General features: G+C 34.8%; 2 protein-coding genes across 2 annotated transcripts; one reads left to right on the top strand and one right to left on the bottom strand.

The window, feature by feature from the left end:
• Nucleotides 1-2,209: 2,209 nt before the first annotated feature.
• Nucleotides 2,210-11,971, top strand: LOC148611861 (uncharacterized). Its single transcript, XM_088592816.1, has 7 exons — nucleotides 2,210-2,631; nucleotides 2,875-3,036; nucleotides 3,378-3,444; nucleotides 3,800-3,931; nucleotides 4,253-4,342; nucleotides 4,773-8,805; nucleotides 10,689-11,971. Exons 2-5 carry the CDS (start codon nucleotides 2,947-2,949, stop codon nucleotides 4,303-4,305), a joined length of 342 nt encoding a protein of 113 aa, XP_088448942.1. The 5' UTR covers nucleotides 2,210-2,631; nucleotides 2,875-2,946; the 3' UTR covers nucleotides 4,306-4,342; nucleotides 4,773-8,805; nucleotides 10,689-11,971.
• LOC148611862 (52 kDa repressor of the inhibitor of the protein kinase-like) lies at nucleotides 5,952-7,433 on the bottom strand. Its single transcript, XM_088595333.1, has 2 exons — nucleotides 6,908-7,433; nucleotides 5,952-6,568 (listed from the first exon to the last, which is right to left on the bottom strand). The coding sequence occupies exons 1-2, from the start codon at nucleotides 7,431-7,433 to the stop codon at nucleotides 5,952-5,954; spliced, it is 1,143 nt and encodes a 380-aa protein (XP_088451459.1).
• Nucleotides 11,972-12,426: the final 455 nt, after the last annotated feature.

Genomic DNA, 12,426 nt, shown 5'->3' with positions numbered 1-12,426 from the left:
AAACAAGTAGCAAGGGCACAACAGCACTTTACTTTATGAAAACCTTTCTCATGTTATTATTGAATTTGTTAGGAGTGATAATTTGTGAATATATGACTAAAAAGAAGTTGTGTAATGGTATCATGCAGTCTATGTAAGACATTTTGATTCTATACTATAATTTTAGTTTAAAGTTTTAAGATCCACGAGGTGTCATTCCACAAAATGAAGGTTTGCTACTGGTACAGATACAAACTGTTAGCATTTTCATGATTCTCAGCAATAACTTTAGAAGTAAAAGTGAATGGATCTCTTTGAAATTGTTTCACAAGGTGCCATACAACAAAAGGAAGACTGGGATTGGTTTCAGGGTTGTGTCTTGAGTCATTTAAAAATAAGGGGCCAGTAAGAAGCCTTTTCATTATGTCCAGAAAATAACTAATACTCCGTGAATGGATATCTTTCAAATAGTTATACAACAAAAGGAATGCTGAAATAAATTTAAGTAATGAGAGCGGAACCATTTAAGAATGCGGAGCCACTTTTATTCTGGTCAAATTCTTAGCAAAATTCAGAGATGTATCTTTCCTGAATGAGGTTTCCATACTTTATGCAAGCATTAAAGTATTGGACCACTGCAGTATCAATTGGTGCCCTGTAAATCATTTTATTAGCCCACTTGGCCAAAGGTCATTTGAGCTATTGTCATCACACGGAATCTGTCTCCGTTTCTAGCATTTTTTCTCAGATATATCACAAAAAAAGCTTAGCCATATTCTGATGTTGGGTGAAGGTCTTCAGCATTGTGAGATCTGATAATCCACGTTGGGAGTTCTTGCCCTTCTAGACGTTCTTGATGTTATTACATTAAAACATCTCCTTAACTAATCATTGCAAGTTGATATGGTTGTTCTTAGGGATGTTCTGCAGGAAATAACCATTGGAATTTTTCATCTTAAAAAACATGGCTGCTCATACATAAAAAAAATAGAATGTAGTTAATCAAGCCAGATGAGCGATTCAGGCTCATTTAAGCCTTTAATTGATCAAAATTCTACATTCGTGGTCTTCGTTTCCGGATAATTACTAGTATATGCGTTTATATCTACGAAAATAACCACAAAACGAAGGTTTAATTTGGATTGATTCTGTGGGTCGTGACTATTTCTGTTTAGAAATTTAAGAGCCAGAAACATGCATTTTAATGATGACAATAACGATTATCATCGACTGGATCGAACCTCAAGGTGCTATTCAACAGAAGAAATGCTGGAATGGGTTGTGAATGCACCCATTCATGAATAAGAGGACACTTAAATCCTGGTCAAATTCATATCCTTTGTCCAGTGTTTAACCACAATCAAAATTCAGAACAACATCAAGACTGTATGATGAGTCCAAACCTGCCCCAATTGTTTAGGGTTCGACCCTTCGTTTGTATCAATTTGTGCCCTTTGAAGCATTTCATAGAATGCAGGTTTATAATGGTATGATATTGTCCGTCTACATGATACGTTTTAATAGTTCCCAATTCTCGTAGTACCGGCTGATGTACCACTACTGAGATCATCGAAAGTGTTTGTAAAGGTGTGATCGGTTGACCCTGTTGAGACGTCATATCATTATTACGACCGCAAAAACTGTGGTCGTCCGTAGATACGTTCTCTTCCGGATAACAAGTTCAATTTATAAATCTATACAGAGTCCCAGCAAAAGTTCAATTATTGTTCATGCATATTCTAAATTTTCTTCTCCTGGTTTTAATCTTAATTTCCTTTGAAATTTTCAACTAGGCTAAAACGTTCCTTCAAGTATGAATCGATCAATATGAAGATGAAACCGTAATCTTATGGCATTTCAGAATGCTTAAACCCGTTTTCGGTGCTCAGACCCCATGCATTCAGTTTTATCATTTGTTACGCCCCAATCCAACCATTTCAGAATAAGGGACCACATTGATTCCTATTTTAATCCTAACCGCTCGGCGTAGCTTTCTATGTATAATTACATTTTCATACCCCGCCGAACTATATGGCGAGGTATTATGTGATACAGTCCGAAATGTCGCGTGTCCGCCCGTCTATCCGTCCCCCGATGATACCTTTAAGAGATATCGAAGGATTTTTCATACTTTGTTTAGTTATTGAGTATCATGAAAAGCAGATCAATTGATCGGATTTACGACCATTTCAAGTTGTTTTACCCATATATTTTTTTTTAACATTAATGAATTGTGATTGTACGTTCTTTATGGTTATTATGGAATCTTGAAAGTCAGTTTTTCGACACATCATTTTAACACTTGTCTATAAAATAAATACATTTAGACCAACTTTATGAAAACTGGTTTTCTGTGTTCTAGTTACAGAACCTAATTTCGGAGGTTAAATAATTCAATTACTTAATGCTCGCCAAGGCTCCTAATGATTTGATTGCACGGATACTTTTACATTTCAAGTGTCTGTGTTTGTTACACACGTTACATCAGCCATTCGTAGCACAATTTTTAAAACGTCACAAAGTTACTATGGACAGCACCGCTGTCGTTCCACACACGTCGGCACAGGAAGACGTGTATTTTACCGTAAAGAATTTATCGACTTTAAACTCAGCAGAACCCAAGATTGTGTTAAGTTCAGATTTGGTAAATTGGTAAATAATATTTTTAATTGTTTCATCTCTAGAAATGAGTTTTTTATCACCTGTATTTTCATAGTTCATTGATTCCTAAATAGAACTCTGAAGTAGTATCTAACTTGTTAAATCTTGAAAAAAAGTTATATACTATGTTCACTATACTACAGGTCGTACTTTAATCAATGTCGAGTATTCAGAAATTTATTACGTTTCAAAACGAATGCTTCTCAATATATATTACTTACCACTTATTATCAGTTTCAGAAATGGCACGAACAGGGAGACAAACGAGAAGTTTCAATATTATAAGAAGAGGTCCGTTGTTTGCGGATGAATTCCACTACACAATGCAGGCTTGGAAATTATCCAGGGAAGCCATGTTGGAGACCAGACATAAAACACAAGATAATAACAGAAAGGGTACGCGGAGTAAGAAAAAAATCATTGTACTCCTTTGTCATAGCTAATTTCCGGACTTAAAATGGTTCATTAGGTATTTTTTTTTTTGCAAAAAAAGTTTTCTTTAAATTACCTTCACAGTGATGCTGTAATTTTGAGTGATATTAAAGTTTTCGTTTGCAATCAAACATGTTGTTGAATGCACTCATTCATTAAAAAAAAAAAAAAAACAGTCAACAGAACATCTCACACAAGAAATACCATTCATCTCACATTTCATCATTATAAAGTCCATCGTCGCAATAGTACATTATATATATATAATCATGAAAATTATTTTGTTAAATATTCAATTTGAACAGACAAAGTTCCCATCAAAAACGAAAGAGGAAAAGAACTTGAACCACCGGAAAAGATTTGACACAAGAGGTTTGTACTTGTTATAATGTTCAAAGAAAGGCTTGTTTCTGAAGTAAACAAAGGAAAATTATTTTCTAAATCAATGATTCCATATTTCTGATGTCTTTTATTTTTTATACAGAATTATCATAACTATATTAAATCTCAAGCGATACATTACATACAAACGTCAGATTTTACACTGCAATCTGTCTATAAGCTAAACTATTTTTGTTACAATAACACGACTACTGCCTACCATGAATAATATCCCGAAATTCAAAGAAGGTTGTTTAAATCATTTACAAATTTTTCGTTTTCAGATGAAATGTTTGGTTTACCGTTGATTTACATTGTACATCAGGATGTCAATATATGATTTCAGGTTGCCTTACCAAAAAAAAAGATGAATTAGTTGATGACGCTATTAAGCAGTTGTGTAAAGATGTAATCGTAGTCGCCACTCATGAGGTAACAGTAGAAGATGACCTTGAAACTAGACCAGAGGACAAAGAAGGTACTTTAAAAACGAGAGCAAGTTTAAAATTGACAAATTATATAATTTTGTAAGGATAACAAAGAATATATTGGAGTATTCAGTAATAAAGCTCAGCCATTTAAAAGTTTTAAGGGATAACAAAGAATGTCAAAGCTCTTAGAACGTTTGCCATTTCACAACCGGAAGAAATCAACCTTTTTACTTCAACATCTGTAACAAAACATATCATGAGAAAGAATGCATTTGATATTCTGAAGGCATTTTGTTTGTTGTGAAGTTTCGTTCATTTATTTTTGCCTATTTTCTAACCAATCGGTTCTTACTTTTTTAAATTTAAAGATCCTTTACAATACCAAGAAAGAGGAGATGACGATGTTTACTACATAACCTAACAAAGTTGTACTTCCAATTATTGAGAAGAACTTAGAGGTTAGTTATTCTTTATTTACTTTTACCTGGTCTGACTATTGAGCACAACTTAGAGGTTGATTATTCTTTAAGCTTTACCTGGTCTGACTATTGTGCATGACTTAGAAGTAGCATGGCAATTTTGTTATTTAACTTTTACCTAGATGATCTGTTTTTTTTAATTTCTATTGTTTCATTTTCATTTTTTTACGGTCTTTTTTAGTTTAAGAAACACATATCTGTTTCTATCATTTTAGCACAAATTTCTTATTTGAAATGTCTATATGTTTTCGTTACTGGATATAAATGCACCGGTGCTTGCATAAAATGCAATACGCAACTTTTTATGACTGTTCCTTCTACATTTTGTGCATCGTCTCTGAGACTCTTTTTTGACTTCTGTTGATTATTTTCATTCAATATACGACATCTTTTTATCCTTTTTCGTCAGATTGATAGGTTCATCAACTCTGAGGATATATTGCGAAAGTGTGAAACTCATTTGTATGGATGCCATTTCAAAAGTGGTATACCAAGTATCTAAAGAAAACCTGGACAATGTACAGAATACAAAAAAGTCTCCGGTAACCGAAAAATTACAGACCAAAGTCAAATCTAATAGCTGTGAGACAATTAGGACCGTGACAGGATCTCAAGCTCAAGGCCAACAAAAGGTTGTTCTTCAGTAAAATATTTATATATCAGAATGATGCAAATTTCGTAACATCAATTATATATTCAATGCCCCTGCTATAATAAATTATTGATTATTTTAAACATTACACTTAAGTATATAAACACATTTACTACAATAGATTTGTGCACTAGGGTATGAATTCCTCTCAAAATAGTTTTTTTCATAAAACAGTGTTAAAGCGTAAGAAACATAGAATTCAATTTCGGTCATACAAATTATGTTCAGACAAAAAGAAAAGAGTATTTTTCTATAAATTAGACTTTAATATTCAGCCTTCATTTCAAAGAATTTTCCTAAATGCTTGGACACGAGATCGAGATTGACCCTCACCACGGCATTAATACAATGCTATTTTGATTACTCATGTTCGTCGTGGTATAGTAGTTTAGGGAAGGAGTTGTTAATAAAAGTGACAGGTTTTACAAAATAAGGCGGTGAGGTTCATTCTCGACCTCGGTCCAAGAAGCAGAGTAAATTGTGAATAGTTAGAAAAGGTGAATATGTTGTTTGTGGCAGATAGAATGTCTCAGTTAAGAATAAATCATGTTTTTAATATATTTCATGGAAAGGCTCCTGAATATTTATGTGCAAATTTTAATTTAAATACCAATAGTAGAAGTTCCTAAAATTTTAATTATTTTATTCCCAACACTCCAACCGACATTTTTTGTTATTCGGCGATTCAAATTTTAATGTATTAGTTACTCTATATGTATTTCATGTGTTATTGTCTATTTATTATATACCATATATTTACTAAATATATGAGTGTTTTTTGTATTTTTGAACTATGGACCCCATTGGAAATGAGCTATTTTAAGCTTTATGGGTTATCCCAGGCTATCAAGTCATGTGTTTAAAATATACTACGGGCAGTGGCGTAGCCAGGTTCTACGTGCTGTGGTCACTCAACATTTCAGTAATTCACTCAATTTATGAAAGCAACATATTTTGTTGTTTTGCATTATCAAATGTGTCAATAACTTCTTTCACGTCGATGTCAAAATCGGAGTGGGTATGAAGCAATGCAAGAGAAGAGAGTCTTTCTTGTCCCATCGTTGACCTCAAATAAATCTTGACCCGCTTCAGCACACTAAAAGATCTTTCAGCTGTGGCCGGACTAGGAGGCATGGTCAGGAGAATTTTCAAGATCGCGTGCACATTGGGATATAGATCTTTGTTTGTCATTTCTAATGTCTCACAGAGCTGACTTGGTTTCTGCAAGGGAAATATTTCCCATCGAGCAATCCATCTCTGGATTACGCGACCATAATGGTTTTCAGATTGAAGGTCGGCTTCAAAGGCACGATATATGCGCATTTGATCATCGCTGCTTAAATCCTTAAGACTTTTAGGGATCAGTTTCTTGGCAAGAAATCTGTCATCAGAGCTAACCAATCGATCTCTCAATTCACTTAGTAGATGGTCTAAGAATGCGTAATACATCGTAACCCGCCAGTAGTCGCGAATATCAGAGATTGCTGGATTTGCTCGATTCCGCTGACGCCCCGTTGTGCGAGGTTTTGACGGTGATATATCGAACTGTTCAGCTAGATTAACAGCTTCATCGTAAAGGGTATTGGATCATCCCTTTGCTTCCCGAAAACTTTAAGTTTGGCAGTTGTTCACGGCCTCCACAAGATCGCACGTAACACTTTGGAGTGTTGTTGTGAGGGGAACAACATCTGGCAAAATATGCTCAACAATTACAAGTGGAAAGATAAAATAAAACCCGATTGCCCAAAGCTGGACACCAGATTTGCCATCACCTTTTCTCTGTAGATACTCTAGGGAGCGGACGATTATGGGAAAGGCAGACTTGAATGTAGACAAAATTTCAGCCCGACTGAACCATCCTGTATCACACAGTGTTTGAAGCTTTGTTTTACCATCAAATTTATCTGTTACATTTTGGTTCTTTTCCAATTCGACCTGTAGCTTACCAAGTTTCTTGGCCGAATAATACAAGGAAAACGCAGTTTCCTGTATAGTAGCCATCACCGTCCTGACTGATGCGCCCTGGGATGCGTGCACAATAGCTAGATTTAGATCATGGGCTTTGCAATGGACGTAGTTGGCTGAAGGGACAATTTCTTTGATTCTTGCCAGAACATCCCTGTGCACACCTGACATGTTGGCTGCCCCGTCATAATCCTGTGCTCTCGTGTTCTGCACCTCGATACCATACTTTTCTAGCGTGGCAATGAATAGATCTGCGAGTGTTTCACCTGTGGTATCAGTTGCCCTCACGAATCCTAAAAACTCTTCCCCAAGTTTCAGTTTACCATCAATCGTGTCGAGAAATCTGACACATACAGAAACCTGCTCGTGGATAGACACGTCGGTGGCCTCATCGCCTATTAGAGCAAAGTACCCGACCTGATTACACGATTCGACAATTTTCGTTCTTTCCATATCCCTACAAATATTAATGATCTCGTTTTGAATGTCTGGAGAGGTGTATTTCACCTTAGTTAGTGGGTTGTTTAAATGGTGCTTTAAAATCTCGTCACGATTTGCTGTGTGCTGCAATATTGCCATAAAACTACTGTTGTCGGGTGTGTGCCCCCTTATTGGTATGTTTGGCGTCCACATAATATGAGAACTTCAATTATCTCACGAAGGATGTGTCTGTTTTGTCCAATGTCGGGTTTCAGTATTGTTGAAAGTAAAGATGTGACCGGAGTCTCTCACATCTACAAAGTGCTGGACAGATCGTTCATTATGGGAATGAACGAAGACATGTGTATTCGGCTTGGAACGGGGGAAATAGCTCGGCGGAGCCTCGCATTTCCTACCCGTTCCGTCGCCTCATCACATGTCTTCAATAATTTTCGACAATGGACCTATATTGTATATATCAGGGTAAGAGGGGCCATTTCTTTTCAGGCTTTTGATAGAGGACTGGTTTGATGAACAACTATCACTCTGACTTGACGGACTTGGCATTGATTTGTATGAAATTTCAGTGGATGCCACTTCTGGCTCCGTAGCCTGATCATCTGAATGGACATTGTCACTACTTGTATTATCTTGTATTATCTAGAATAGCTATTTGTTTACGGAAAAAGGAATCTATCTTTTGACAAGACTCTGCCGCCTTCTTCATTTTTTAAAATTTTTGCGGAAGTATAACTTTGTAACGTTTAAAATCAAAACAAGGTAGGAAGAGAATTGTGATAAATCCGGAAATATTTCAATCGGTAGCATCTCGTTTCAAATGACCACAGATTCAATATACAAGAGACCCTCCATATGAACATTCATACTTCAGTTTTGCCCTTGGCTATAAAAAAAAATAAGACCACCACCCCCACTCATAGGAAAATTTTGTGCACGCAAGTGCGTCGCTGCGTCAATGGTAGCTACGCCACTGTACAGGGATTTATATAATTCTGTATCTATTGTCATGGTTTATTTTGTATTGTAATCTATTTTGATATACTGATATTGCCTAAATCTAATCTAATCTCCTTCCATGTAATACTTATAGTTCTGGGTCCTTCGGTTAATGATTCCATATTCTGTTATAGATAGTAAGGTTATCAGTGATTGGTTGAGTATTGACATTCAAGGTCTTCTATTTACATTTAACTATACGTCGTCTACGAACGAGTTGGTTCTTCGTACTTTGGTAACAATTCATGAGTTGTTCTGTACCTCACCCAACATAAATTGAAGAGTAAACAGCAATCCTTAATGGTGATCCTGTAAAATGGCAGTATTCTGTATGACAGCTTCGTAGTCGATAAAGTAGCTGGATGTTACTGAACCTAACTTAAGAGAAGTATAGTTGATTTTTTGTTTATTTGCTCACTGTCATATGTTTGCTATAGTTGTTTGACAAAGAAAAAAGTAATTTGGTGTCGCAAAAATGTCTTTAAAATGTGATGTATTGAATATAAATAGGGTTTTAAGAGCTTAAAAGTCACATGCAATGGTAGCTGTATAGAAAAAACGAAAAAAATATAAATATCAAATATTTCAAGTACTTCAAAATTCCTATGAATTCAGAACTAAAATCATACAAGTGGTAATTAATCACTTCAATCGATGCTACAACTAGGGTAACACCTTTATATTATAGAAGTACATATTATACATGTACGTGTATATTTGTTTTGTAAAATTTATGTAAATATATTTTGTTGCAATTTTTTTTAATAAAGCTAAGAATACATTAAACTTTCAGATTTACAACTTTTATTGATTAACCAAAAAAAAAAAATTCTACTGATCTTTTAAATTAACAATAATTAATGTGTTTGTACAGTAATTTTCTACCCTTAATTACATATGTGGGACAATCAAAACTTTTTGTGCGGAACAATTTTCAAAAATTAGACAATCAGGAATAAACCAGACAAATACATTTAACTAAAAAAACATGCAAAAATGTTTTAACTGCAGCACAAACACTACAATTGGAAATAACAATTTCCACGAACAATTAAACCATTTCCGATTAAGTGAAAAAAACGGAGTCAATGCTTTATAATTTACACTATACTTGGGAAAACCGTATTATATACGTTTGATTAAACTCTCGGAAAATACACAAATAATCGGTCTTAGCTTTTTTTTACACACGTGCACCTGCTTTATGTCATGGGGAATTTAAAAAAAAAACCAAAAACATTAGTTGACATATAAATGTAGAGTATTTGGTATGTATCTTCTATTTGTATCCACGATTTTTAGAATAGTATGTTCTTAATAAAATTGGGTGCAAATAACTATTTGGTTGGTTGTCTTGTAAATAGACCTCTTGTTCCTATTTAAATGATTGATTAATTTGTGTCTTTTAATGCCGTTTCAGTGAAATATTACGGGAAAAATCAAAGTACTAATGTACTGAATCAATTTATGTTTTTTTTTTTAATTTTCCCCCTCAAATAATCGTCATATTGCAAAAATAGAGATAAAATAATAAGCAAGAACCGGGATAGACTACAAACGCATCTAAGCACAAGATTGTTGTAAATTGTAAAATGGCAAAATTTCAATTTAGCGAACTCCTGGTCGAAACAGTCTGTAAAATCATTCAAACTTGAGCCACTATCATTGAAATAAGTCCTACCCTTGCCACCTCTCATCTAGCTGCAGTTAATTCTCGGCTGATAAGCTATAGCTCATGTGCTGCAAACTGTCGCATAGAAGACTGTACAGATTAATGCAAATATCAATCACACCAGACCGCAGACTGACACCATTCCTGGTAATTAAAATCACTAGGACACCGTCATAGCAAAGTTATATGATTATTTTTTCTCCTTATATATTTGACGACCGTGGCGATAAGCGTACAAAAATCTATTAAGATTCAGATTGGTACACAATTTGTTTTCGACCTAGCAGTCAGGTATTAGTTCGTTTGATTCCGCTTTTTTTTCGGGGCGGGGTCGTTCGGAGAAATATATATGGGATTAGAATATCTTCTGTGGCTATAAATAATACAACATACTCTTTCGGTATAACGGTCTTATGCAAAGTAAGGCTTCATTTTTTGTATAAATGTTGTTCTGAAATGCACGAAACAGTGACGGATACATCAGGATGGTTTTGAGGATTGGGTAATCATTTTGTTTATAAATTATACCAAAAATGAGCTGATGATAGCCTGTTACCCCTTCCTTTTTTGGAATTACTGCTATTTTTGTAAATATTTAGATCAAACAACGCATGAAATGCGAAGACAGCTTTTCCGATTGGTACTCAGCACGCCAGCTTATTTTTACGCTCACGAAGGGAGCGTTTATGGTTGTATTATCAACTTGGTTCTGTATACTTAAGGCAGGAAAAAGCATCAATATCCGGTTTGTATCTTCATTATCAGGAGCTGAAAAACAGCACAATGGCAGCTTCATTTGCCTATACTTGTACACATGCGATTTAGAGCTAAACCAGTCTCGGAAAATATTCGCTAGTTTCGATAAATAAAATACAAATCGAATCACAGATTTTCCAAGATAGGGATGGCCATAATTGTCTGCAGTATGGCGCCCAGATGTTTACTGAGAATAAAAATTGCGAAACGAAAACGAAACGAAAATAATTGATAAAATGAATCAAATCGTAACCAAACACAATTAAACGATACACTTCGAAACTGAATGAAGCGAAACTAAATTGAATAAAAGAAATGTTTTAAGACGTTTCGCAAATTATAAGAACCATGATGTTTACCAGTGCCGGAAAATTCGACTTCAAGACATTTCGGACCATGACAACCAATAATTTCTTATGAATACCGGACATTTCGGCCAATAGACATATCAGACCATGACAATAAGTATAATGCCTTAAGACATATGTCATTACAAAAATGACCATAATTTAAAAGTTTGAAGTATAATATATCAAATCAGAGCTGACAAAAATTACCAAAGTTGTTTTAATTAATGTTTCTTCGGGAGCGTAAAAAGGTTTCACCTTCATCATATTATTTGATGATTTCCTTCCCAGCTTAACGTCAAATAGCTTATTATGCGTCTAACATTCCTGAACAACTTGAGTATCGAAAGTAAACGACTGGTCTTATCGGGTAAATGCATGGAAATGGGCAACAGGTTCTGATAAGAGGTTAGAGGTCAACTATTTTTAATTTGATCGCTTGTTAATTCAAGCCAAATTAATCAGCATATTTAGTTCCGAGTTGAAGTTGTGTATTTGTTTTGTTTATTTGCGTAAATAACATGAAATTGATCCTGATATTTTAGAAATAACGGTAAAGGGCACCTTAGTGTTTGTACATTTGAACGTTAACGGCAAATGTCAAAGGAACTATTTTCCTGCGGTGGAGAGACAGTTGCAGATGCTACCAGGCTTTACAAATCTTTAGGCTCTTGCAACTGCTATATCAATTCTGATCTTCGATCTAAATTGATAAAAACAAAACAAAACAAAACAAAAAAAAAAAAAACAAAAAAAAAAAAAAAACACACACACACACACACACACACACAAAAACACAAAAAAATTAAACAACTATCAATGACCGTGGAACATCATTGCTGTTTCCATTATCCCAGTATGACTGATTTCCCTGGCATATTCCGCAAGAACGTGTATAATTATAACTACATACCATTCTACAGCGATCTCTGAGGAATTATCGGGTAAGACACGTTGTTACAGTCCCCTTGGGGTTTTCCCCTTGAGTGACGAATTACAAAGCCATGGTTGCATCAGAAACACAAGAAAACCATTCAGGTAGAACTACAAAATTCGGAGGTGCCTGGTGGCATTATATACTGTAAGTTTCATTTAATTCCATTCAGCGGTTTCGTAGGGCAAGCCGTTGTGGAATTTATTACCTATTAATTAATATCAATAAATCATGATATCAATCAATGAATTATTGATATTAAGGATAAATTATTGATATCAATAAATTGTCATTTATTGA

This window comes from Perna viridis, chromosome 7, assembly GCF_037379345.1.
Source record: "Perna viridis isolate PV_CMFRI_1.1 ecotype Kerala chromosome 7, ASM3737934v1, whole genome shotgun sequence".
Taxonomy (NCBI): domain Eukaryota; kingdom Metazoa; phylum Mollusca; class Bivalvia; order Mytilida; family Mytilidae; genus Perna; species Perna viridis.
The sequence above is the reverse complement of the archived record's forward strand: the minus strand, read 5'-3'. Positions and strand labels throughout refer to the sequence as shown.